Genomic DNA, 25,480 nt, shown 5'->3' on the forward strand with positions numbered 1-25,480 from the left:
TTTTTTTTTTTTTTTTTTTTTTTTTATCACTTTGTTCTTAGATTTAGCTTCGTTTGTTGTAGTTGTTGTTGTTTGTTTTGGTTTCCCATGGCTAAAAGATTAGATTGGGGGATAAAAAGAGTAGTTTTTGTTTGGTTGTGACTTGTGAGATTAAAGTTGGCTTTGTAGGGATATAAGATTAGGCGACTTTTGTAGGGACACTGTACCGGAAACCCTAGTTTCTGATTTGGCCATGGAAGTATCATAGCACTTACTATTGTCGGCTGTTTTTTAATCTAGTTTTGTAATATCTCTTTTTTTTTTTTTGTGGGGGTTAGGGAAGATAGTTTTGTTTTCTGTCATTAGATATTTTTGTGTGTGTTTAGTTGTAAATCTGATCATGGATTTGAACGGTGAGTGTAAGGGAGGAGATGGGTTCATTGATAGAAGCAGAGTCAGGATTTTGCTTTGTGACAATGATTCCAAGAGCTTGGGAGAGGTTTTTACTCTCCTTTCTCAGTGTTCTTACCAGGGTATGATTTTCAAACTCATTGCTTTTTCCTTATTTGTCTTGTCAAAGATCCTTTTTTTATTTGTCATCAAATTGTGGGATTACTACTGTAGTAGATTGGAGATCCATTAAGGGTTTCTTCTTGTGGTCTTTGCCTTATTCTTGTTACACGCATGCTTTCTGAATCCAGTTGTTTCATTGGTCATCCAGTTGTTTCATTGGTCAGTCAGATATAAGACATTTTTAAGTACCATATTTTCGTCGTTGAATGCATCTATATAGTGTCTATTGCTTTCTTCTTTGGACCTTTTGGATGATACATTGGATGAAATGGTTTTTATTTTCATTGGAATGCAGTGACTTCAGTGAAATCAGCAAGGCAGGTGATTGACGCACTTAATGCAGAGGGACCTGATATCGATATTATACTGGCAGAAATTGATCTCCCAATGGCCAAGGGTATGAAGATGCTGAGGTACATCACACGAGACAAAGATCTTCGGAGGATCCCTGTCATCAGTAAGCTGTGTTCTTTGCCCTTCTTCTTCGTTTTATTATCAGTCATGATCATTAACCTTATGCTAACTGATCTTATAATATTTTTTTTTATTTTAAGTGATGTCGAGGCAAGACGAGGTCCCTGTCGTGGTAAAGTGCTTGAAGCTAGGTGCAGCTGACTACCTTGTGAAGCCTCTTCGGACCAACGAGCTTCTGAACTTGTGGACACACATGTGGAGAAGACGACGCATGGTTTGTTTTGCTTGTCTAAAGTTCTGTATATACGCCTTACTGTTTTTCGAGTATTTCTTGATAGCGATTTCTGTCTTCTTTTGGAAATAAAAGATCTTGATGCATGAAGTTAATGCGGTTGATCTAATATGTTTGTTTTGGCAGTTAGGACTTGCTGAGAAGAATATGTTGAGTTATGATTTTGATCTCGTGGGATCTGATCCAAGTGATCCAAACACAAATAGTACCAACCTGTTCTCTGACGACACAGATGATAGAAGTCACAGGTCCACCAACCCGCAGAGAGGAAATATAAGTCACCAGGAAAATGAGGTGAGAAAGTATTTGACAGTTTAAAGCCCTCTGAAATGGAGAAGAACTCATTTTTTTTAGTTTGCGCTCATGCTTGTACTGGTAGTGGTCTGTTGCTATTGCTCCTGTTCAAGCTGGTGATGGTGGTCTTGGTGCTGATGGAACAGCCACTTCTTCTCTTGCTGTTACTGCTATAGAGCCTCCACTAAGTCATCATGTTGGGTCTCACCATGAGTCAATGAAAAGAAATAGTAATCCAGGTGATTATTTCTCTTTCATGTAACACTTTCTAATAGCTAGTCTCTAAGCATTTTTTTTTTTTTGGTGAATTCTAATATAGCTGGGGGGTTTTGCAGCACAATTTTCTTCAGTACCAAAGAAAAGTAGATTGAAGATTGGAGAGTCCTCTGCTTTCTTCACATACGTCAAATCTACTGTCCTTAGAACTAGCAGTCAGGATCCTCCTCATGTCAATGAAAATGGCTCACTTCATCTTCATCGAGGTTTGGCGGAGAAGTTTCAAGCGGTGGCTAGTGGAGGGATCAACAGCGCCAAACAAGCCCGCAAAAGTAAAGAGACCGAGAAAACACACTCTCAAGGAGAGAACTTACAGAATGTCACCAGCTATCCACATTCCCTTGAGCGGTCACGCACGCTTCCAACATCAGTAGAGTTTAATAGTAGGAACTACCAAGAAGGAAATATGAATACTCCCCCAGTTTCTGCTATGAACAGAAGTAAGGATTCATCTCAAACTGATGGCTCAGGTTTCTCTGCACAAAATGCTTATCCTTACTATATGCATGGGGTCATGAACCAAGTTATGATGCAATCAGCAGCCATGATGCCTCAGTATGGTCATCAACTTCCTCATTGCCCACCTAATCATCCGAACGGAATGACGGGATATCCTTACTACCACCACCCACACCCAATGAACACATCATTACAGCACAGTCAGATGTCTTTACAGAATGGTCAGATGTCTATGGTTCATCATTCTTGGTCACCAGCAGGAAATCACTCTTCTAATGAGGTGAGGGTGAATAAACTTGACAGAAGAGAGGAAGCTCTACTTAAATTTAGAAGAAAAAGGAACCAAAGGTGTTTTGATAAAAAGATTAGGTATGTGAATAGGAAACGCCTTGCTGAGAGGAGACCGCGAGTTAAGGGTCAGTTTGTTAGGAAGATGAACGGCGTGAATGTTGATTTAAATGGGCAGCCTGACTCTGCTGACTATGATGACGAGGAAGAGGAGGAAGAAGAAGAAGAAGAGGAGAACCGGGATTCATCTCCTCAGGATGATGCTCTGGGAACTTAAAAGAAACATTAAAAGAACTGACAACCATGTTGTGTTATACCGATTTGCTTGCATCTTATCAAACAACACATGATGATCGACTAACACAGAAAGGGTTCTGCTGCTACAGCCAAAAGAACATCGTATTTCAAGTCCTCTCGAAGGAAATGTTGGCTCTTGCGGTTCAACTTTGTCAGAGCATTGAAAAGCATTCTGTGGGTGTAGATTAGTTCGTTGATAAACATATAATGTGTTTTTATCATGTTCACTGGTATATTGTGTATTAACCTTTCTTCTCCTTCTAGCATCATCATTTACTTGAATCTTGTCTTTCCATTGTTACTTCCACATGTTTTAATATATTTCATTACCCATCGAAAAAGAGACATGTGTTCCATAACTGAAAAGCTTCTATCATTACTCGGATGGTCACAGAGATTGCAAATGCAATTCTGTTACAGACAAGAAACCATGTGCATATGACAAATCTAAATCTGGATAGCAAGTAATTTGGAACTAAGAACATAATTAGCTATCTACTGAACAGCAGTTCTGTGTTTGTCTTTCATGAGTACATAAATTAATCCCTAGAGTCCACTAAACTCTGATTTCTTAACTTACTCTCTGTGGTGCTATTGAGTAATGTAATGTTTACTGATATATAACTAGCTTTCTGGCAACTAAACGGATTCCAGCTCTCTGCTGATAATCGTATGGCTCCAGAGAGAAGAAAGCGTCGAGAACAGTTCCACGATTCAACAAAGACTCAAGCTCCTCAGCCTTAGGGTTGCAAGAAATGAGTTTCTGAATAACAGTAGCTCCAGAGAACTCTTTCTGGTGTATCTCAGCTGCATACCGGTCTATATCTCCATTAAACTCTGTGGGTATACTGCACAAACAAAGAAGCAATCAGGAAATGCTAAGCAAACATGGTTTCTAAATGAAACCAGTAAAAGGAGATATAGGCGAACTTACTGTATCCTTGCGGTAGGACAGTTCAGAAATTCTTTCATTGGCATGACCGCTGGGTTCCACTCAGAACCACTGCCTGAATCAACAGATATTGCTTCTGCAGCACTGTCGCATTCTTGCAGTACACTGCAGAGACTGGGATACAGATCAACTAAAAAGTTCAGCCTCCGTCTCCCAGCTTTGTCCAGAAATTTCCCATTAATTCCAAACCGTACTTTCAGACGAGGACAATGGAGCTGAAGGGGTTTGTCCCCAAGGAAGAGCTGTAGCTTCATTGTTTGGCTCCCATCATATAATGGGATATGAGTAGCTCTGATACTTGAAATAGATATTTTATCTAGCTCAAAGAATCCTTCCTGGTCACTGGTACCCTCAGACTCAGAGGCAACAGCCTCAGACTGCTGATTTTTTTCTTCCATGGGAACATCTGATTGAAGAACCTCTGGCGCTATTTCGTTTTTTAAAGTGCTCATATCAAACGGATCCGTTTGAGCTTCTGCGGATGAAACAAATGATAAAATAGGTATAGTTGTACTGTTTTCTCCTGTCTGCTGATCAGTGGGAGATTGCAGAGGAGATGTTTTGATATTCCTACGCCTTCTTGAACTTGTTTCTGGAGTAGTAGTAACCGAGTTCTCTATAAGTTCATCTGGAAGGCTTGATTCCTGTTGGAACATAGCATACATAAAAATCAAATATATGCCAAAAATCCAGAAACAAAGCGATTGGGACACAACACAAGATATTCAATCTCGAGGAGATAAAAGAGAGCATACCAAGAACAAAACAGTAGCACAATACTTGAGAACCTCCAAATTCATCCTGACATCGTCCAGACTCCTACAAAGATTAAAGAAACTTGCAAAGCATTAGAACTCAGCCAGCCTATGAAAACATCGTAATACAAAAAGCTCGCATATATAACTTACCTATGCGTTTGGTTGCCAAGTCCAAAGTATTTAGCCAAAGTCGCCATCTGTCCAAACAATGCAGGGAAACAGAATAAGCTTCAAAAAAACTGTCAAATTCGAATTCAAGAGCTAATCTCCATCAAGCAAATAAAAAAATAAATACACAGATCAAATCATGTCTATTCAAACAAAAAGAAGAAGTCTCCAGAGAACATGTCTCTCTCTCTCTCTCTAGGATCATTGTTTACCTTCATATCACCAGCTCTCCTCCCAAACCTTTGAGTAAGCAAAGCTAACGAGTCAATGGTGCCTTTTGGCACAGGTGGATCTCGTCCAATCTCAGCAAATGCTTCTCTTATCCTTGGACAATCGAACTTCAATATATTGTGACCAGCCCATATCCTTCCTACAAGATAAACCACAACATCAACACACCTAAACAAAAAAAATTAAAAAAAAAACTCAAGAAAGTTTACAACTTTTGAGCTCAAATTATGACATTTTCATCTCCATTTGCATCTAGAAACACACAATTCTTCAAAAAGAACATAAATTTCGTCTCTAGTTCCAATTCAGCTATACCATACCATGGAGAATATCGTAGACAGTGTCAGCTATATCTGCAAAACTAGGAGCTGACTCGACGTCTTCACGTTTGATGCCGTTGCACTTAACCGAGCGAGGCGTGATGAAGTCGAGATTAGCAGGTCGAACCAGGATGGAGTAGTTTCGAAGCTCAACTAGCTTCTTGGGACAAACCAAGATCGATCCAAACTCCAGAATCGCGTACGGCTGACCAGGTCGGAACGGAATTGTCGTCTCGAGGTCGAAGAATGCAATCTCTGAACGATCCCCAGCTGGAGTTAGACCAACCATTGTTAAAAGAGTCGGGTTGAATTGAGCGAAAAATGTAAAAAGTATTGAACTTTTTTATCGACATTGAGGTCGGCGAGAGATTTATACGGAGAAGATTACTTGGTAAGGTGGGTTTTGTTTTACCCAATTTGCTAGGAAAAGGCCAAAGCTTTCTTTACCTGTAAAAAGATTCGTTCTTCAAGTCAAGGTTTTGTTAACCGGAATAAACCGATGATAGTATTTGTATTGTACCGCTCTTCTACGAAGAAGGTGTAGTTTTCTCAGTTTGACCAGAATCAGAGGACTCAGTACCATTCTCTTCTCCAGATGTTGAAGCTTTTGCTTCTTCAACATAGAACTTCTTCAGCTTACAGTTACAAGTTCCAATCTTTCACCTTCAGATTGTTATCTCAGTCTCCTTCTCTGTCAAATTCAGCATCTTCGTTGGCTTCTTTATCGTCTTCTTCTTCTTCTTCTTCTTCGAGTCTAGCCGAAGCAATACTGAAACGCAGATCCACGGAAGAAGCGCTCAAGCTGTTCAAAGCGTCTACGAGACTCGAGATCTCGAAGAAAAAGGATCTTCGAAAAATTTCGGAAGTAATTCACGTTTTGACCGGAGCTCAGAGGTATATGCTCGCCAGGTGTTTGATAAAAAGCCTCATAGAGAGTCTCAGGCGCCACAGTGAGCCGACTGATATTTCTTGTAGAGTTTTCAATGCTCTCGAGGATATCCAGAGTCCAAAATTTAGTCTTGGGGTGTTTAGTCTATTGATTATGGAGTTTCTAGAGATGGGTTTGTTTGAAGAAGCTCTTTGGGTGAGTCGAGAGATGAGTTGTTCACCGGATTCGAAAGCTTGTCTTGCGATTTTGAATGGATTGGTTAGAAAGAAAAGGTTTGAGCCAGTCTGGGTTGATTACCAGCTTATGATCTCTCGTGGTTTGGTCCCTGATGTCCACATTTACTCTGTTTTGTTTCAATGCTGTTTCAAACAAGGCTTATCCTCCAAGAAAGAGAAACTGCTTGATGAGATGACTTCGTTAGGGATCAAGCCGAATGTTTATATCTATACCATATATATCCGTGATCTGTGTAGAGAAAATAAGATGGAGGAAGCAGATAAAATGTTCAGCTTGATGAAGAAAAATGGCGTTGTTCCAAACTTGTATACTTACAGTGCAATGATTGATGGTTACTGCAAGACCCGTAACCTGAGACAAGCTTACTCATTGTATAAGGAGATCAAGGTTGCTGAACTGTTGCCAAATGTTGTTGTTTTTGGCACATTGGTTGATGGTTTTTGCAAAGCGCGTGAATTGGTTGCTGCGAGGAGCCTTTTGGTGCATATGGTGAAGTTTGGAGTTGATCCTAATTTATATGTTTATAACTGTTTAATTCATGGACAGTGCAGATCAGGAGACATGTTGGAAGCAATGGGATTGTTTTCCGAGATGGAAAGTTTAAATCTTGTGCCTGATGTATTCACTTATACTATACTTATCAACGGGCTTTGTACTGAAGATCGGCTAGCTGAAGCAAAACAGTTATTTCAGAGGATGAAGAATGAGAGAATTTTCCCAACCTCCGTGACTTACAATACGCTGATTCATGGGTTTTGTAAAGAATACAATATGGAGAAAGCTCTGGATTTGTGCTCAGAGATGACAGCAAGTGGCTTAGAACCCAACATCCTAACCTTTTCTATTTTGATCGACGGTTACTGCAAAGTGAGAAACATAAAAGCTGCAATGGGATTGTACTCAGAGATGGCCATCAAAGGTATAATTCCTGATGTTGTGACCTACACAGCTTTGATCGATGCACACTTCAAGGAGGCCAAGATGAAAGAAGCACTAAAGCTGTACAGTGACATGCTAGAGGCTGGAATCCACCCCAATGATCACACGCTCGCTTGCTTAGTAGATGGATTCTGGAAAGAAGGGAGAATGTCTGATGCCATTGATTTTTATCTGGGAAACAATCAAGCTGCTACCGGTAAATCCCTTGTTCAGAGGAGCTGCTGGAATCATGTGGGTTTTACATGCTTGATCCAAGGGTTATGTCAGAACGGCTACATTCTTCGAGCTAGCAGGTGCTTCTCAGACATGAAATCTGGTGGGATAACCCCTGACATATGGAGTTACCTTTCGATGTTGAAGGGTCATCTCCAAGAAAAACGTATTACTGATACAATGATGTTGCACTGTGACATGATCAAAACTGGTACATTGCCTAACATTTTGGTGAATCAATTGCTAGCCAGGTTTTACGAAGAGAATGGATATCTAAGATCAGCTTGTTTCTTGACCAATTCAAGCCGTTTGGGAACTATCAGCTAAAAAGCAGAAACTCCTGCAAGTCAATCTTACGAGCTTCATGATTTTTTGGTTCAATCTCAGGCTCTTGGTTGTATACTTGTATATAAGGCTAAAGCTTTTACACAAGATCGAGCAAAGTGATTGTCACTGGATCTTAGGGCGAGAGTAGCAAGACAAATGAAAATGCTTTATTTTCCAGAGTCAAAAACACATATGTAACAGCATATTTCTTATTACAATATTTTATTGCAAAATGTATGAACATCTGCATATCCGCAATTTACAAGACAATGGTACAGAATAGTATAAAGGAGCCTACATTGAACATATTGAGTTGATTCTTATAGATTTTATGGTGACTGGAGACAATGACAACATCTGGGTGATCGTCTTTGACCTCAACTGTTCCTGAAATAAAAGTTATAGCAACTCAGGTCAAACCATAGAAAAAACCCCGTAAACAGGATTGCTCACCAAAAAATGGAAGAAACAGCAAATAGACAAGGCTCAAACTTGCGAATTTTCATTTTCAAGATTCAAATTGTTGTACTGCGAGCAAGATAGTATACAAACATGGACTATACGGATACAGGGAAATCATTAACCTAAGTTTAACCAAGTCTTTTTCGCTTGTTTGTTTCTTCGCATTACACAGCTACAGCTTCCGGCCTCTTGCTTGCCTTAATTCCCTTTATAGCTGCAGATTTTTCAAACAAACAAACAGAACCAATGTTAGAACATCTTCCTACTGGCTAAACTCAGAAAGTATACATTGGTTTCATCTCTATACCTTCTGCGTAGTCCTTAGCTCCAAATACAGCTGATCCAGCTACTAGAGCATTTGCTCCAGCCTCAATAACCTATATTATAGCCCACAAAAGATTCATATTCTAGAGAACTCTAGGGCACAGAAATGTCTACAGCAGGAAAATGTGAGTTAAAGATGAAACTGGGAAGAGTATTCGAGCTTCACCTTGTACGCATTCTTTGGAGTGACACCACCATCAACTTCAATCCACGGGTTTACTCCCTAAAACAACAAGACAATGTTTTGAGAAGAGAAGAGGCTTTCACTAGGAGAGAAGTTATTTGATTGATACCTTCTCTGCACACATTTTTCTCAAGTCCGAGATTTTCTTTACTTGGCTTTCGATAAAGCTCTGTCCACCAAACCCGGGGTTGACCGACATTATCAAGACCAGATCCACCACTGATTTCAGAAACAAATAATACTCCAATGAGAATAACCTTATCATCTCTTGCCAAAGCAAGTGCTATTAGGATAGAAAAACTCACCATCCAAGACATATTCTATTGCACTCAATGGGGTTCCAGGATTTAGGACAACTCCAGCTTTGGCACCTAGGCTTTTGATCTAAACACCATTGTAGCATCACATGGTATGATTAGCGTAAGCATACCCCATCAAATTAAAAAGTTTATAGCAGAAGCATGAAATATCAGTACTTGATTGACGGTACGATGCAAATGGATGGTCGATTGCTGTTCACAATGCACACTAACTATATCAGCACCTGCTTTGATGAAATCCGGAACTCTCTGCTCAGGTTCCACAATCATCTGGTTTCAAAAAATGTTTCATCAGAAATGTGACTTTAAACACCAAGAAACCATATAGTGACAAAATAAGAAAAAGGAACAAGTGTTTACAAGATGAACATCCAACGGGAGATCTGTCACAGGACGCAAAGCATCAACCACGAGAGGTCCAATTGTAATGTTGGGAACAAAACGACCGTCCATCACATCAACATGAATCCAATCACAACCTGCCAACTCCACTGCTTTTACCTGAAAGAAGCCAGAGAGAGCAAAAGAAAGAGTGAAAGGGAGAAACAGGAAGTAATTGAAACAGCAAATCTAAAAGGAGAGGAATAAGAACCTGCTCGCCTAATTTGGCGAAGTTAGCCGAGAGAATTGAGGGAGAAACAATGATATCGCTTTTGGAAAACTTATCAACCCGAGCTGAAGCCTTGACAATTCCTTGAGTTCTCCTTCTGCAAAAAGTTTTTACAAAGGTAAGTTAGTGTCAATTGAGGATAACAGTTAGCTCTCTAGAGATCAAACAGGAACTGATAAATGTTTACTCAAACCATATCCACAAACACAAGAAAGACATAATGATACAAATCAAACAATCTTCAATTACCACATAAATTAAAAAAAAAAATTCAAATCAACGATACTAAACAAACCAATCTCTGACTCTGAGCAATCGTAGTAACAACAACAAAACTGTATTAAATGTCACACACACACACCGATCAAAAATTCAAGATTTCGATTCCAATCGTCAAAATCAAAGCCTCAAAGGAATAGAAAAAGGAATGAACTTTCGATTGTAGGGACAGCTGAATATATACCTGGAGAAAGAAAAGGAAGTGGGTTGGTAAAGAAGGGACCTTTCAGGCCTAAGACCAAACCCATTGACCTGAGTTGATGAACAACACAAGGAAGCGGCTGAGCTCGACATATCCAAAGAATCAGAGATTTCAAGTTTCTTCTCTCACTTAGAAACCTGAAAGAGTTTGGTTGGTTATAGGGTAATGAGAATGGATTCAAAACCCCAAATCTTCTTTCTTCGTCTCCTCACAACCAATTCTCTCCCTCCCTCTCAAACCCAACAAACAAACAAAAAAAACGAAAACTTTATTTCCCAGGAAAAAAAAAAAGAGAATATCTGAGAATCCGCCACGTGTGATTGAGGTCTCGTGGGTAACGTCTTCCTTACCCTCTTCGGATGATCCAATGCTGATGCAGCTTATCTCAAACGGTTGGCTCTGTATCCATTGGGGCATGACTTGTAATATTTGTGGGAATGGTCTTTTTTTGCAAAATATAATTATTCCAGATATTTCTTTTAAAATTATGTCAAAAAAGAAAAGATATTTTTTAGAAAAGGTAAATAAATCAGAGAATAATAGTTTTAAGCCTTGTTTTAAAAATTTCCGTCTACCACCGACTACGCCCTGTAAAATCGCTAGTCCCACTTTTTCCGACTCGATTAATGATTAATCTCCGTCTAGCATCAATTCTACGATTATGCCAATCTAATTCGATTATTTTTCGTTTAATTTTGTGTATACCGATTATTTTTAGAACTAAATATACATTTGACATATATTTTTTTGTTATTTCGACAATTAAATTAAGAAATTATGATGTTTTACAATAACTAATATATAAATTTTTAATAAAAATCACAATTTTAAAGACAATACTATAGTTTTATATATTTCTTTTAACATAAACAAAAATATACATATATTTAGTACAATATATTTTAATTTTATTACTAATTTAATAAAATAACTCTAAAACTAGTCTCCGATTAATCCCCGTTTAATCTCCGATTTTCTCGTTAGGCGCTAGGCCTACCCCGACCGCCCAATTAGTGCCTAGCGATTTCTAAAACAGGGATTTTAAGTCATTTCTAATAATTTTAATAAAATATATAAAAGAAAAACTAATAAGAATTCAAGAGTCAATTTGCAATGTATGACTTTCAAACAATTGACCAGGAATTTTAATCAACATGTATGAAATTCAATTGTTTAAAATCATATAGTTTTGTCAACAATATACACAATCTGAAAAACTAAACCACATTTAATAGTTTTGGTAGTTGTGATGATATTTACATTCTAGGACCATTATATATTTATTTGATCCAAGAAGGCCAATGATCTTTGTTTGCTCTCTTTATACATCTTCCCACATAGAAGCATGTTTCATGACGACGACTAACGAGATTGATTATAAGAAAATAAGAAGAGTGGAAACGAAGCAATAACACAAATGATCATAGAGATAAAATTCGTTTATTCAATACTTATTTGAACTTCATTGCATTTTTATTTAAAAAACTAGAGAATTAGATGAAAGAAGATGATGGATCATGATTGTACTCGAAGTCATCGATCGCTCACTTCTTGCTCTGTCCACTACCATGCAGATTACTAAAGTAACCTTGAGGGTTACTCTCAAATCCACCTCTTGAGATGTATGCACCACCCTTTGTCCCTGGTGCTACCATGTTACCTCCTCCTCCAGCGTTTCCACTACGGCCACCGCTCTTTCCTCCATCTCCACCACTCTTTCCTCCACCGCTGCTGCTGCTGCCTTTTCCATTCATATTTTTAAATTGTTATTTTGATCAAGAATTTGGAGGTTTGAGAATGTGTTAAAAAATTAGATAGAAAAATGGCTAATTTATAGGGAGAGAAAAGAGCCGACTCAAAACGTTGGTCAAAAAGTGAGGCTTCCCAAGATTATCGTAATCTCTGCATTACTTGAACTGATTCAAATTACCTCGTAAATGTGACTAGTTTGCTGTACAATCTTATATTTACAACGTGATTGATTTAACTACCATTTATTAACGTGTTGAATGAATCCAACGGCTCTCCACATTCGTTACATTACTATTTTAGCCTTTTAAGTTAAGCCCATTAGCATTAGGCCTCCTAATTATGTTTGTGCAGTTTGTCCTAAATAATATCTGTGTTAGTGTGTGTGTGGCTTTATCTTCATTAATTTTAAGTCGATTTACAAAAAGCATCTTCCTTTTTTATTTGTTAGCACTTTAAGTTTTTGGTTAGATGATATATATATATGTATCGTTCAATTGTTAAGCAAAGTTTGTTTGTGTCAAAAGAAAATTGGATTGGGTTTTAAAAGACAGTACAGTATTATATGATTAACACCAACTCACATTCTTTGAATTAATGTAAGTGGCTTGGGCTCTTTTACAACCTGTAAAATCAAAAGGTTTATAGTATCAATAAGTATCATCTTACGTAATTAGATTAAAAGTTCCACCACACGCCGACAGAAGAGACATATATATAGCAAAAACGTGCTTACGATTAGTAAACCTATTATGTATAAATAATATATCCATATAATCTTTATCAAAGTAAAGTTGTGCATCATGATATGATAACGAACCACTCGTGGACTGTGGAGGATGGTGGAATATATGATTCTGATATAAAGAGTACTGCGATAAATAAAACAAATGTAGAGTTCGTGATGATGATCTATATATGCACAAGACACATAGGATGTATGTACATATGGGGTCGAGAGCAATCACGATGATACCTGGTCTAGTAACTCGTAAGTTGCATTGTTTTTGTGCCTCTTAGTAAGATCATAGGGGTATTTTACAATTTTTTTTTTTTTCCTTTACAAAACATGATTGAGGGATGAGTGGGTCTAAAAGCCAATGTAAAGTGAGTAAGACTCCTCCGAATTATTCGCCCAATTTTTTTATAGAAAAACTCTAAAGTCTTATCACGTCTTTTCCTTTATTTGAATTAGTGAGTGCATTGTGATATGAAACTATGTTTTTGTAAATATGTTAAGGTTTGAAAATTTTAATATTGAGATGAATAAATAAAAATTATATCACATAAAAAGTGAAATTTATAATTCAAATTCGTTGTATAGTCAAAACAATATGCACATAATACTTTATATTATAAAAAATCATTAAAAATATTACCCTCCTTTTTTACTAATTAGTTGTCGTTTTATGTTTCTAATACATTTTGGATTAAATTTTTAAAATTTACTTTTTTTTGTTTATTAATTGATGATTTCAAATAATAAAAAAATACATTAATCAAGAGTAAAACATAAAAATTGAATATTTTTAATATACGTTACAAAATTAAAAATAATTAATTTGAAACAAGATAGAGTAATTAAAATTACATTATTACTGTATTAAGATTCGACTTTGTTTTCAGACAAAATTTGTCGGATCATAAATTATATTAGAGCTCTCTAACTCACCTCGTGATCTTTGGCTTTCATGTATAAATTGTTTATTGACCATACATTGACCACACAAATTCACTTCTCTTGCAATGTCTTTTTCGTTTACGCAATTTTTCAAAAAAATATATCATTATTTTAACATTTCTTATTCATTCTACAATAGTTATATTCATCGGAAAGAGGGATGTGATGTGGTCGGTTCAAATCCAACGAAAGGCACCAGTACCACTATTTTCATGCCATGTAAAGTTAGAGTCAATAAATGAATTAATCATAAAGAAGAGCATTAAAACCAAAAAGGAGCATAATGATGACTATAAGCCGCACTGATGATTATAATGGACACTACTAATACGAAATTATTTAAGATAAAGAAACAAGCTTTATTATTATAACGATATTATAGTATCAAACATCGTGGCCCGCGCGCGCAAATCGATTCTCAGTTGATTCTCAATGTAAGAGAAACCCTAAACTCAAACCTCTTTCTTTGTTTGTCTTGCGGATATATATCCCTTATTTAGCACCGTACTACTAACTTGGGATTATTAACCATGAGACGACCTTGGACCAACCCAAATACTAGATACATACACAACATCTCCATGGAGCGAGTTATAGTAAGCCTCGGATCGATATAGAACCATTGATATACGTCTTCAGATAGTTTGAAACCTTTTTGCTTGGATAGGAAGAGTCATATGAAATGCTTTTCGAGGGAATCTGAGTCGGTGTCGTACATAAAATTGGCATGGTCAAGAAGATAATCTGACCACCCCTCGAAGTTTCCTACCATGTTGTCTTCATCGTCAACGCTAGTTGATGAGACTTCTTGGGAAACATCAGACATAAGGAGATCATGGTTGTACTCGACATTCATATTATTCTCCTCATCGTGGTTACCAACCCCAAGTTTTTCGAGAAAATGTGAGAAATCATAATCCTGGCCCATGTCCAGATCAGAAGTAGCATTGATCTCATGCTCAGGGTACAATGATGATTGGGAGAAGGGATCAAATTCAGCGAGATTTGTCAGGGATGCATTAGAACTATCCTCTTCACTGCAGATCTGTTCAGAGAAGCCATTGAAAAAGCTTGCATGTGATATTGTAGTAGCACTTAAGCTACCTTCCATGGAAGCCGACAATATATCCTTAATGGAAGTGGCCTTAGCTGCAACTTTGTTCAATAGCCTTGATGTAGAACTTGATTTCTTGAAATTTTTCTTGCAACTCAAGGAACCGCCGCCTTGCATTGGTGTTCCATCATTGCTGCATAACTCAGTCGCCTCGGAAACCATGTTGCAACCGGATAGAGGTGGAGACAGAGAAGGCATTGAGCTCGACCGTGAGTATTGGTTGTCGGGACTGGAGGCATTTAGGGAATTCAAATTCTCATGAACCGTTGGGTTGGAATTAGAAGCTAGTGGCTTGTGTGTCACGGGATCAATACCCTGCTCAACCAAACGTTTTTTGAGATGGGTGTTCCAATAGTTCTTGATCTCGTTGTCCGTTCTTCTAGGTAAATGTCTCGCTATGACCGACCACCTAGAGGAAAGAAGATGAATAGATAGACCGAAGACAGAATTAAGATGATAATCATGTCTACAAATTAAAGTAAATCTTATATAAATTTATTTCATGCATTTCATTATACATTCCATCGGATCGATACACGCGCACACATTTTTTGTTTGTTTGTTATATATATAAACATAGAAACGTACTTGTTGCCTCGAGAAGCATGAAGCATGATGATAATCTGCTCTTCCTCTGAACTAAACTCGCCTCGTTTGATCTCAGGTTTAAGGTAATTGGTCCATCGCAGTCTACAGCTCTTTCCACACCGTTTCAACCCTAATCAAACACCATCTTCATCATTATTTTTTTTTGGTAATAAAAAAAAACTATTTAATCATGTATAGATGTGTGTGCATGTACAAACCAGCTTTTTGGGGAATGTCGCGCCAGCCTCCTTCGCCGTGGTCGTGGATGTAGGAGATGAGTTTCTTATCCTCCTCGGTGGTCCACGCCCCTTTCTTGAGCCCTTCTCCGACACAACATGGCTTTCTTGACATTCTTTTTCCGATATATATATGACCAATAATGGGTAAATTTCATATAATCTCTCACAAACACTCAAGATATAAAAATAGAGAGAAATATATAAATCTTTTGAAAATTAAAATTTCAGAGGATACTGTTTAACTTGATAAGAAAGAAATAGATCTGTTAATGAGAACTCTGATGCATCGGAATATTAAACAGATCGAGAAACGTTGTTGGATCCTACCCACACAGCTGCTACGTGTTTTCATTTTTTTTTTTACGTACAATCTTTTTTGTTTTTAATAGCAAAACACTAATTAGAGCTATCAAGAATCTTGTGAAGATGAACCAAGAGGCATGACTAAACGTCTTGTGTGATGATAGTGGTGAGCTTACGATCGCGAGCTCCTCTATATATAACGTACAGACATACTAAATTCTTTTTTAGATATTTTGGTTATTAATAAATTATTTAATTATATAAATAGATAAGTTTATCCAAGCTAAGTAGTAATTCTTTTTAATAAGATCAATGTTTGAAAAGCGACGTTGTATATTACTGTATTAATTTGATTTTATTTTGAAGTTTTTAAATTAGCTAGAGGGGAATGCACTTATACGAGATGACATATTTTAAAATTTTCTGCACGTAAATGTACTATATTCTTGCATATTCAATTTCCCTAGGACAAAACAGTTTAAGTTAATTATAAAATTATATTTACTTTAATTATTATTGTAGAACTGAGTCATAGTTCCAATATGGAGGGTCGGAGGGGAAGAACTAAATCGGACTTTAATGATCCGATTGTATTATGTGCAAATATTTGGGTATTGTTTAAATATGTGCCATGTGTTGTTTATAAAACATAAATAACTATCAAATATATAATTTTATAAAGGCAAATGCAGCGAAAAGAAGAAGATGTTATGTATTCCAGTACGTACTAGTCAAGCGAGAAAGTGATTTACATCAATGAGTTTTTAAGGAACAATTCCTTAACATTATTGTTGATCATCAGTTAGAGTTGACGGGTGATTGTAACATCGCGTGTTTTTTTCCCCCAGCGTAGGGTCCTAGCTATTTGTTCGCCACTTTTGGTTCTTCTTCTTCTTCTTCTTCTATTATTGTTCGTCTCTTACAAGTTACAACCTCTCACATATTCATTTCCATTTTCTATAGTTTTTTTTTCTTGTAACAAAAATAATTTTCAAATTATTTGATAATTATCTTTAATGACTGAAATGGAAGCTAACTTTGATGTTAGAAATTCTAAGCTTTTGTGGTCGAAAATAGTTTGAACGATTTTTTCTGATGGTCTTCTCCATATATAATTTCCATAATGTTTAAAAAAACTACATGAAGAAGGATCTAAGAGTGCCATATTGAAACAATCTGCATTATCATTTATCAGTTTTGGATTGTTAGTCACTGATGCCTTTTCTTTTCTATTTGGTACATTTTAGTCATTGATTCTTTTCGACCAACTTGTCATTCCTAAGATTCGCTTGGTCTAGTCAATTATACATGTCGACCATGGTCTCATATGAAAGGAAAAATACATAGGTTGACTCTTAGGATGAACCTTTTTGTTCATCTCCTTCTTTTCAACCAATGAGAAAATTGTATAAATTAAAATCAAATTTAAAAGCAAAACAAATTAAGAAAACAAATTCTGTATACTTTTAATTAAAGAAAATTAAATATTGACTTGTTTATATTTTACAATTAGAATAAAATTATTTGTCGGTTTGGATTTACAAATAAGATGATTAAAGTTTATATTTTACAATTAAAACGAAATTATATATCGGTTTGGATTAACAAATGAAGTGGTTAGGATTATAGATTTTACAGTTAAAACGAAATTATATGTTGGTTTGGCTTTACAAATGAGATAGTTAGAGTTTAGATTTTACAATTTGAAAAAAATAATATATCGGTTTGGATTTATAAAATAGCAGTTTGAATTTTTAATTTTATAATAATATATACAAAATTTATTATCTTATTTTATTTTAAAAAGAAGTGAATGAAGAGATTGTTTATCCCAAGTATTCTTCCATAAGAAGCGGCTTCACTTCATCGTAGTTTCTTCCTTTGATCAAAACCATAGCAATCTCCAAATGTCAACCAAATTTGAGTACTTTCGTTTACCTCGAAAACGAGAACTCATCTCCAATCCTTAATTTTATTCGAATATTTTAGATTGCTTCAGTTCTTATAACAACCTGCTTTATAATTTTGATTAGGTGCAAACCCTTTTTTATTTAGTGACTCTAAAAACTTGCTTCATAATTTTTTATACTCTGAAAATGTTGCTTTGGGGTTCATTTGTCTGTTATCTCGACTCATAACCACAGTCAAGTGTCTCTAGCATTCTTCGACAATTTGTTTATTCTTTCCTGCTGTCACTGTTATCTGTTACGGTTATATATATATATATATATACCTTTTGTTATATTAATCCGAACAGCACACGAAATTGTTTTTTCTGGTCAAACAACACACACGAAGTTGATCTTCTTTTTGTTTTTTAATTTTAGTTGATCATCTTTTTGTTTTACCTTTTGGATCATGATTAAACACTTTTTTTTTTTCGGTTAAAGATGATTAAACACTTTTTTTTTGGTTAAAGATGATTAAACACTTCTTCACGCCTAATATTTAGTTTCGTTCTTAAAGCCACTACTGATTCTGAATCCGGACGTAGAATTAGGACTCGTACGTTAGTAACGTTGTATACTTGCAAATATCGGGAATATTAATTAGAACAAATGATAATTTGTATTAGTTCATGATTTAGCTGTCATGCATATATGGTTCATGTGCATATAATTAGACTTGAAATAAAACATAATAACAACATGATTGTATCCGTAAGTTGAGATGATAGATAACCTTCAACCATTCTTGATTGGAAACCATGTAGGATGTATAGCTAATAGCTAAAGTAAAGCCCAAACGTAATAAGAAACATCCGCACACCCCAAAAGTAAAAATTGAAGAGGCTCTTCTTTTGGAATTTCTCCTTTTTACATTTAACATTTTTTTTCCTTCTAAAAACTATTTTCTTTATGTGAATAAGAAAGGAATATTTGTCTACTTTTTTTATTTGAAAGGGATCTTTAATGACCTGACAGGCGATCACTATTTTTAGTTGTGCTGTCAGCTATGGTCTCAATTCCTTTTTCTTTCATAAAATTGTCATTTCCAACTACGAATAATTAGAAAAACAATTTTATTAGGAAAGAAAGTGTTATGACAAATAGGGACAAATATGACAACAATACGTTTACAATTACTATGTTATGTTATATGTTATATACTAGTTATATGTTATGTTACAATAACACCAGATTTGGTTGTGTGGGACAAACGATTTGATAGTGCAGTACGGTTAAATTACAGTATGTGCGGGATAAATGTATTTGCGGGATAAGTACGGTTGATACAAAATAAGCAGTACAAAATAATGTTTGATTGGTGAAAAACTATTTGTGGTGCGGATTTTATATTGTTTTATTAATAATTAGTATAATTATGTTTTATTTGTTTGTATTAATAAATAAATATTTTTTTTTGTATATACATAAATGTTTATTGAAAATTATATTTTAAAAATTATTGTAATAAAATAACTATATGGCTCCAACTGGTAACCAAAATTTAGGAAAAGAATGAGGAGGAATATGATATTCCTCTTCATTCCTCAAAATTTTTACCATTTACAAAGAATATTATTTCATCATCGTTCCTCTACATTCTTCATAAAATGAGGAACACTAGACCAAAAATGTTCCTCCCCAAAATTGATGAGAAACAAATAGAACACAAAAAAAATTAATATTAAAATTAGTTTTTTATTTTAAAATAAATAAAAAAATATGTTTATTAATAACATTTTAATTTTATAATACAATAATATTCATATTTTTAACAGTATATTGGCAGAAATGTATCTTTGATACAAAATTTTATGTTAAATTAATTTGAAAGCTTTATTTGGAAATTGTATGAATAGTAAATTAAATTTAAAAGATGTGTATATCATAAATAAAAACTAAAGAATATTTTAAATTAAATTTTATTGTAGGTTAATATTAACTATTAGTATTTAATATGATGTCTCTAAAATTTAATTCACAAATTTTATTTTAAAATCAAATGTAAAATTTATTTTATATACATTAAAAGTAGTATTAGTATTTTTATTCATTGATTGATTTAATATTTAATCTATTTTTAAAAATATTATTATTATTTGGTTACCAGTCATTATTTTGTTCTTTCTCTGCATTTTTTCCTTTCATTCCTCAAAAATTGTTTATTCCGTTCCTCATTATTCTTTTTATTCATTTTCCTTTTGTTCCTCTAATGGTTACCAGTAGAAGCCTATATAATTATATACTAAATATATTTATCTATTTACAAATGAAATATATACCCTATTATTTTAATAAAAAAATTGAATTAAGAAAATATAGATTAATTAAACTATTAGTACATAAGAAAATAGTATAAGAATTTTTTTATGATTTCTTTTTATGTGATTTTTTGAAAGATAAGTATAATATATATAGCAAATATTAGTGAATTAAAAAATAAAATGAAATTTTCAATTTGAATAACTTTTTTTTTCTTTTATTTAAATCTGTTTTTTCATAAAAACTCATTATTTTATAACTTATGAAAAATTAATGAAGTAATTATTATTTTTAAATAAGCACATTTAAAAGTTAAATTACCTGTAAGAAGTATTTAACAATTAAAAATATATATATGTTGATTACTAACTCATTATTATAAAAAAATTAAACAGAAAAGTTGTTTTTATCCTGTAGATAACTAACTGGAACAAAACCGCTGACAAATAGATTAATCATATTACAACTGCGGTCCAAGAGTAAAAATGTCTTCCTTGAAAAACGCAATCAGACTTTTTTCTCTCTCCTAAAAACGCAAATTACAAAATTTATTTGTGATTGGTGTAAAAATCATCTTTTAGAAAACCACACTTCGAAATCTGAACTTAGGTGTTGACTGGTTTTCCCGCTACCTCCCGCAAACGCTGCGTTTGCGGGTGGTAGCGGTTGCTAGCGATTGGAACCAATCACATAAAACGCTCCCAATCGCTTCTAATCGCTCCCAACCGCTTCAAACCACTGAATTCCAAAAGCTGTTTCCCGCAAGCGTTTGCGGTTGCGGTTGGAATTTTTTTTTTTTTTTATAAAAAACTTAAAAGAAATCAATGATAATGAAATTCTTTTGTGTTATATCTTCTATCTAACCATTTTACTCATTAAAGATGGGAGAAAATGAAGTACGGATATGATTACAGAAATTATAAAATAAACAATTAGAAGAAAATAATATTCTAATTAACAATAATCCGGAAAACTTGATGTAAATTTAATGACACATCGCACATAAGTTCAAAAAAATCTAAATAAATATAATATTTCATTAGAAATTTTTAAAAAAATAAGATTATTTGTGAAAAATATTAAAACAAATTACCAGTGACTCTTCTCAACTCTCACTTAACCATTCCTACCGATGCAACTACTGACCCATGATCTAAGAGAAAATAGAAAAGATCTACGATCTAAAGCATTTGTTTTGTCATTTATCAAATTACTTGATTAAATTTTTGGTGAAAAGCCAAATGCATAAAGGAATAAGTATTTCAATAGGAAATTTATTTGTTTTTTGAATAATTANAAAAATTAAACAGAAAAGTTGTTTTTATCCTGTAGATAACTAACTGGAACAAAACCGCTGACAAATAGATTAATCATATTACAACTGCGGTCCAAGAGTAAAAATGTCTTCCTTGAAAAACGCAATCAGACTTTTTTCTCTCTCCTAAAAACGCAAATTACAAAATTTATTTGTGATTGGTGTAAAAATCATCTTTTAGAAAACCACACTTCGAAATCTGAACTTAGGTGTTGACTGGTTTTCCCGCTACCTCCCGCAAACGCTGCGTTTGCGGGTGGTAGCGGTTGCTAGCGATTGGAACCAATCACATAAAACGCTCCCAATCGCTTCTAATCGCTCCCAACCGCTTCAAACCACTGAATTCCAAAAGCTGTTTCCCGCAAGCGTTTGCGGTTGCGGTTGGAATTTTTTTTTTTTTTTATAAAAAACTTAAAAGAAATCAATGATAATGAAATTCTTTTGTGTTATATCTTCTATCTAACCATTTTACTCATTAAAGATGGGAGAAAATGAAGTACGGATATGATTACAGAAATTATAAAATAAACAATTAGAAGAAAATAATATTCTAATTAACAATAATCCGGAAAACTTGATGTAAATTTAATGACACATCGCACATAAGTTCAAAAAAATCTAAATAAATATAATATTTCATTAGAAATTTTTAAAAAAATAAGATTATTTGTGAAAAATATTAAAACAAATTACCAGTGACTCTTCTCAACTCTCACTTAACCATTCCTACCGATGCAACTACTGACCCATGATCTAAGAGAAAATAGAAAAGATCTACGATCTAAAGCATTTGTTTTGTCATTTATCAAATTACTTGATTAAATTTTTGGTGAAAAGCCAAATGCATAAAGGAATAAGTATTTCAATAGGAAATTTATTTGTTTTTTGAATAATTATTTTAGTATTTTTTAATAAATTTAAATTATAAATCAAGTTTAATTAAAAATTTTGTGTTTTTAAACATTTATATATCATATATCACATTTATTATGTTCCAACCGCTATTGCACCCGCTGGTCAACCAGTCGTAAACCTCTCGCAAACGCACCAATTTTAAACTGCTAAACCAGTCGTTCAAAACGCTTAATAACGCTTGAAACCGCAATCGTCCACTTCCGCAATCTCCCGCAATCGCCCGCTTCCGCAATCTCCCGCAACCGCAACCGCAATCGCAGCGTTTGAACTAGTCAGGCTCTTAGTGTGTCACCATTCATAGCCTAAATCAACCAATTACAACTCGTTACGTAGATTTTGAGGTACAAATATATTCTTGTGGATCATCATTATAAACCAATCAATAATTATGCAAATCGTTATCACTAAGCAGAGGGAAGCTCATACATCTCACTATCATACCTAAAATATAACGAATATGAGACATCAAGTCAATTCTATAAATACTATACGCTAAATCGCTGAGTAGTATTTAATCATACTAAAAATACCTATATTAACTGAAAATAATTATTTTTGGTAAAGAACAATACTTGGGTTCACCTCTAGGGGTGAACTTCTCCATTCACCTTCTTGTAAAATAAGGAAATAAAATCTGTATATATTATTATCAAATTAAAAATTTCAACCACTTTTTTATAAATCCAAACTGACATATAATTTCATTACTAATTGTAAAATCTAAACTCTAACCATCTCATTTGTAAACCCAAACCGACATATAATTTCGTTCTAATTGTAAAATCTAAATTCTAACCATCTCATTTGTAAACCCAAACCGACATATAATTTCGTTCTGATTGTAAAATCTAAACCCTAACCATCTCATTTGTAAACCCAAACCGACATATAATTTCGTTTTAATTGTAAAATCTAAACTCTAACTATCTCATTTGTAAATCCAAACCGACATATAATTTCATTTTAATTGTAAAATCTAAACCCTAACCACCTCATTTGTAAACCTAAACCGACATATAATTTTGTTTTTTATAAAATCTGAACCCTAAAAATTTATTTGTAAACCCAAACCGACATATAATTTCATTTTAATTGTAAAATCTAAACTCTTTATTTGTAAACCCAAACCAACACATAATTTTGTTCTAATTGTAAAATCTAAACCAAGCCAATATTTAACTTTCTTTAATTTAAAAGTATACATAATTTGTTTCTTTAATTGGTTTTGCTTTTTAATGTAATTTTAATTTATTTTTAAAATGAGATAATGTATAAAAGATTTTGATTGGTTGAAAAATAGGAGGTGAACAAATAGGTTCACCTCTAGGGGTGAACCCAAGTATTGAAAAATACTTAGGTTCACCCCTAGGGGTGAATTTCTCCATTCACCTCCTTGTAAAATAAGGAAATAAAATATGTATACATTATTATAAAATTAAAAATTTAAACCAATTTTTTATAAATCCAAACTGACATATAATTTCATTACTAATTGTAAAATCTAAACCCTAACCATCTCATTTGTAAACCCAAACCGACATATAATTTCGTTTTAATCGTAAAATTTAAACCCTAATTATCTCATTTGTAAACCCAAACCGACATATAATTTCGTTCTGATTGTAAAAATCTAAACCCTAACCATCTCATTTGTAAACCCAAACCGACATATAATTTCGTTTTAATCGTAAAATTTAAACCCTAATTATCTCATTTGTAAACCCAAACCAACATATAATTTCGTTTTAATTGTAAAATCTAAACCCTAACCACCTCATTTGTAAACCTAAACCGACATATAATTTCGTTTTTTTATAAAATCTGAACCCTAAAAAAATTATTTGTAAACCTAAACCGACATATAATTTTGTTTTAATTGTAAAATCTAAACTCTAAACAATTTATTTGTAAACCCAAACCAACACATAATTTTGTTCTAATTGTATAATCTAAACCAAGCCAATATTTAACTTTCCTTAATTAAAAGTATACAGAATTTGTTTCTTTAATTGGTTTTGCTTTTTTAATGTAATTTTAATTTATATTTAAAATGAGATAATGTATAAAAGATTTTGATTGGTTGAAAAAGAGGAGGTGAACTAATAGGTTCACCCCTAAGTATTTTTCTTTGGTAAAACATCATTTAACTATTCAAAATCTAAAAACAACTGCATATCATCTCATGCACTTAATTTCTTACCATACTGTTAAATTTACGTTTGATTTAAGCATCGGAAGATCTTTGGAAGACACCAGCCTGGTTAAGCATCGGAAGATCTTTGGAAGACACCAGCCTGATGAATGATGCCCTAAAGGTTCTTGATCGTTTACTCAGTAGTATAAATTTATTTAATCAATGCAACTATTTGTGGCCTGGTGCCGCCTGGTGGTGGTGCGCAAGGATATGGTGCGTTAGTGCTTTTTAGCGTATAGTGGTCGAGTGGTACTTGCGTCCAACAAACACCTATATATTTTTAATCAATATAAATACTATACACCTTTGATAAAAAATATATGTATATATATATATATATACTATACACCATTATTGGCACTTATTTGTTTGATTTTTAATATAATACTGCTGTGGCCTGTGGTTGGATCTATTATTTGATTATTTTTTTTAATAAACCTTTTTATTACTGTTGACCAGAAAAGAACAATGTTTTTTTTTCTTCTTCTGACTTCTACTGTAGTGGGATCATCAGAAACCCATGCATAAATTAGGTTATTGTCGAGAAAAATAACTGGTCTGATTTGTAACAAAAAAATGGTACACAAATTTTAACAGGTGGAGAAAGGGGTTATATAGTTAATAGTTAAAATATCATAAAATAGTGGATATATATTAAAAACGATATAATAAAATTGAAAGTATATTTTTAAACATTGTTTTGATAATTTCTCATAATGAAAGCGATACATCCTTATATCACACTGGTATATGATTGCCAATCACCACCATCAGTTATTGAAATGAGAATGAACTATGCATTTAGCCGTAATTACAAGCACAAGTGGTCGTAAGATTTTCCAACACTGATGCAACAGACAAATGCAAGTGTATAGAGGGGGGGGGGG

The 25,480-nt window shown here is 34.0% G+C and overlaps 6 protein-coding genes across 7 annotated transcripts; 2 read left to right on the top strand and 4 right to left on the bottom strand.

Moving 5' to 3' along the window:
• LOC104726724 (two-component response regulator-like APRR1) lies at positions 7-3,154 on the top strand. The gene is made up of 6 exons (XM_010445655.1): positions 7-512; positions 848-1,009; positions 1,107-1,240; positions 1,385-1,552; positions 1,638-1,791; positions 1,888-3,154. The coding sequence occupies exons 1-6, from the start codon at positions 380-382 to the stop codon at positions 2,850-2,852; spliced, it is 1,716 nt and encodes a 571-aa protein (XP_010443957.1). The 5' UTR covers positions 7-379; the 3' UTR covers positions 2,853-3,154.
• Positions 3,229-5,707, bottom strand: LOC104726725 (protein NEN2-like). The gene is made up of 6 exons (XM_010445656.2): positions 5,302-5,707; positions 4,963-5,120; positions 4,733-4,779; positions 4,580-4,643; positions 3,807-4,468; positions 3,229-3,720 (listed from the first exon to the last, which is right to left on the bottom strand). The coding sequence occupies exons 1-6, from the start codon at positions 5,588-5,590 to the stop codon at positions 3,483-3,485; spliced, it is 1,458 nt and encodes a 485-aa protein (XP_010443958.1). The 5' UTR covers positions 5,591-5,707; the 3' UTR covers positions 3,229-3,482.
• Positions 5,823-8,157, top strand: LOC104726728 (pentatricopeptide repeat-containing protein At5g61400-like). The gene has a single exon (XM_010445659.2). The coding sequence runs from the start codon at positions 5,897-5,899 to the stop codon at positions 7,904-7,906; it is 2,010 nt and encodes a 669-aa protein (XP_010443961.1). The 5' UTR covers positions 5,823-5,896; the 3' UTR covers positions 7,907-8,157.
• On the bottom strand, positions 8,098-10,604 carry LOC104726726 (ribulose-phosphate 3-epimerase, chloroplastic). Of its 2 annotated transcripts, none has more exons than XM_010445658.2 (10): positions 10,270-10,604; positions 9,789-9,903; positions 9,557-9,697; positions 9,353-9,466; positions 9,182-9,260; positions 8,986-9,095; positions 8,859-8,915; positions 8,676-8,745; positions 8,491-8,582; positions 8,098-8,287 (listed from the first exon to the last, which is right to left on the bottom strand). In XM_010445658.2, the coding sequence occupies exons 1-9, from the start codon at positions 10,377-10,379 to the stop codon at positions 8,533-8,535; spliced, it is 846 nt and encodes a 281-aa protein (XP_010443960.1). In that variant the 5' UTR covers positions 10,380-10,604; the 3' UTR covers positions 8,098-8,287; positions 8,491-8,532. The 2 variants fall into 2 exon arrangements, with proteins under 2 accessions (XP_010443960.1, XP_010443959.1); XM_010445657.2 differs by having other exon boundaries at positions 8,098-8,293; positions 10,270-10,603.
• On the bottom strand, positions 11,712-12,186 carry LOC109127543 (keratin, type I cytoskeletal 10-like). Its single transcript, XM_019232486.1, has one exon. It carries the CDS (start codon positions 12,039-12,041, stop codon positions 11,832-11,834), a length of 210 nt encoding a protein of 69 aa, XP_019088031.1. The 5' UTR covers positions 12,042-12,186; the 3' UTR covers positions 11,712-11,831.
• LOC104726729 (transcription factor MYB28-like) lies at positions 13,980-16,132 on the bottom strand. The gene is made up of 3 exons (XM_010445660.2): positions 15,638-16,132; positions 15,420-15,549; positions 13,980-15,240 (listed from the first exon to the last, which is right to left on the bottom strand). The coding sequence occupies exons 1-3, from the start codon at positions 15,768-15,770 to the stop codon at positions 14,391-14,393; spliced, it is 1,113 nt and encodes a 370-aa protein (XP_010443962.1). The 5' UTR covers positions 15,771-16,132; the 3' UTR covers positions 13,980-14,390.

The sequence above is a fragment of the Camelina sativa genome, chromosome 11 (genome assembly GCF_000633955.1).
Source record: "Camelina sativa cultivar DH55 chromosome 11, Cs, whole genome shotgun sequence".
Classification (NCBI taxonomy): Eukaryota; Viridiplantae; Streptophyta; class Magnoliopsida; order Brassicales; family Brassicaceae; genus Camelina; species Camelina sativa.

What these genes read in the sequence shown, in the direction of transcription:
- LOC104726724 (XM_010445655.1), top strand. Translation starts at nt 380, where the DNA reads ATGGATTTGAACGGTGAGTGTAAGGGAGGAGATGGGTTCATTGATAGA. An exon ending in TTCTCAGTGTTCTTACCAGG is followed by an intron (nt 513 to 847) that starts GTATGATTTTCA and finishes ATTGGAATGCAG; the next exon opens with TGACTTCAGTGAAATCAGCA. An exon ending in GAAAAGAAATAGTAATCCAG is followed by an intron (nt 1,792 to 1,887) that starts GTGATTATTTCT and finishes GGGGTTTTGCAG; the next exon opens with CACAATTTTCTTCAGTACCA.
- LOC104726725 (XM_010445656.2), bottom strand. Translation starts at nt 5,590, where the DNA reads ATGGTTGGTCTAACTCCAGCTGGGGATCGTTCAGAGATTGCATTCTTC. An exon ending in GTGCTACTGTTTTGTTCTTG is followed by an intron (nt 4,469 to 4,579) that starts GTATGCTCTCTT and finishes ATGTTCCAACAG; the next exon opens with GAATCAAGCCTTCCAGATGA. An exon ending in TGTCCTACCGCAAGGATACA is followed by an intron (nt 3,721 to 3,806) that starts GTAAGTTCGCCT and finishes TTGTTTGTGCAG; the next exon opens with TATACCCACAGAGTTTAATG.
- LOC104726728 (XM_010445659.2), top strand. Translation starts at nt 5,897, where the DNA reads ATGTTGAAGCTTTTGCTTCTTCAACATAGAACTTCTTCAGCTTACAGT.
- LOC104726726 (XM_010445658.2), bottom strand. Translation starts at nt 10,379, where the DNA reads ATGTCGAGCTCAGCCGCTTCCTTGTGTTGTTCATCAACTCAGGTCAAT. An exon ending in TCGCCAAATTAGGCGAGCAG is followed by an intron (nt 9,698 to 9,788) that starts GTTCTTATTCCT and finishes GGCTTCTTTCAG; the next exon opens with GTAAAAGCAGTGGAGTTGGC. An exon ending in TCCCGTTGGATGTTCATCTT is followed by an intron (nt 9,467 to 9,556) that starts GTAAACACTTGT and finishes TTTTGAAACCAG; the next exon opens with ATGATTGTGGAACCTGAGCA.
- LOC109127543 (XM_019232486.1), bottom strand. Translation starts at nt 12,041, where the DNA reads ATGAATGGAAAAGGCAGCAGCAGCAGCGGTGGAGGAAAGAGTGGTGGA.
- LOC104726729 (XM_010445660.2), bottom strand. Translation starts at nt 15,770, where the DNA reads ATGTCAAGAAAGCCATGTTGTGTCGGAGAAGGGCTCAAGAAAGGGGCG. An exon ending in CGACATTCCCCAAAAAGCTG is followed by an intron (nt 15,550 to 15,637) that starts GTTTGTACATGC and finishes GTGTTTGATTAG; the next exon opens with GGTTGAAACGGTGTGGAAAG. An exon ending in CATGCTTCTCGAGGCAACAA is followed by an intron (nt 15,241 to 15,419) that starts GTACGTTTCTAT and finishes TCTTTCCTCTAG; the next exon opens with GTGGTCGGTCATAGCGAGAC.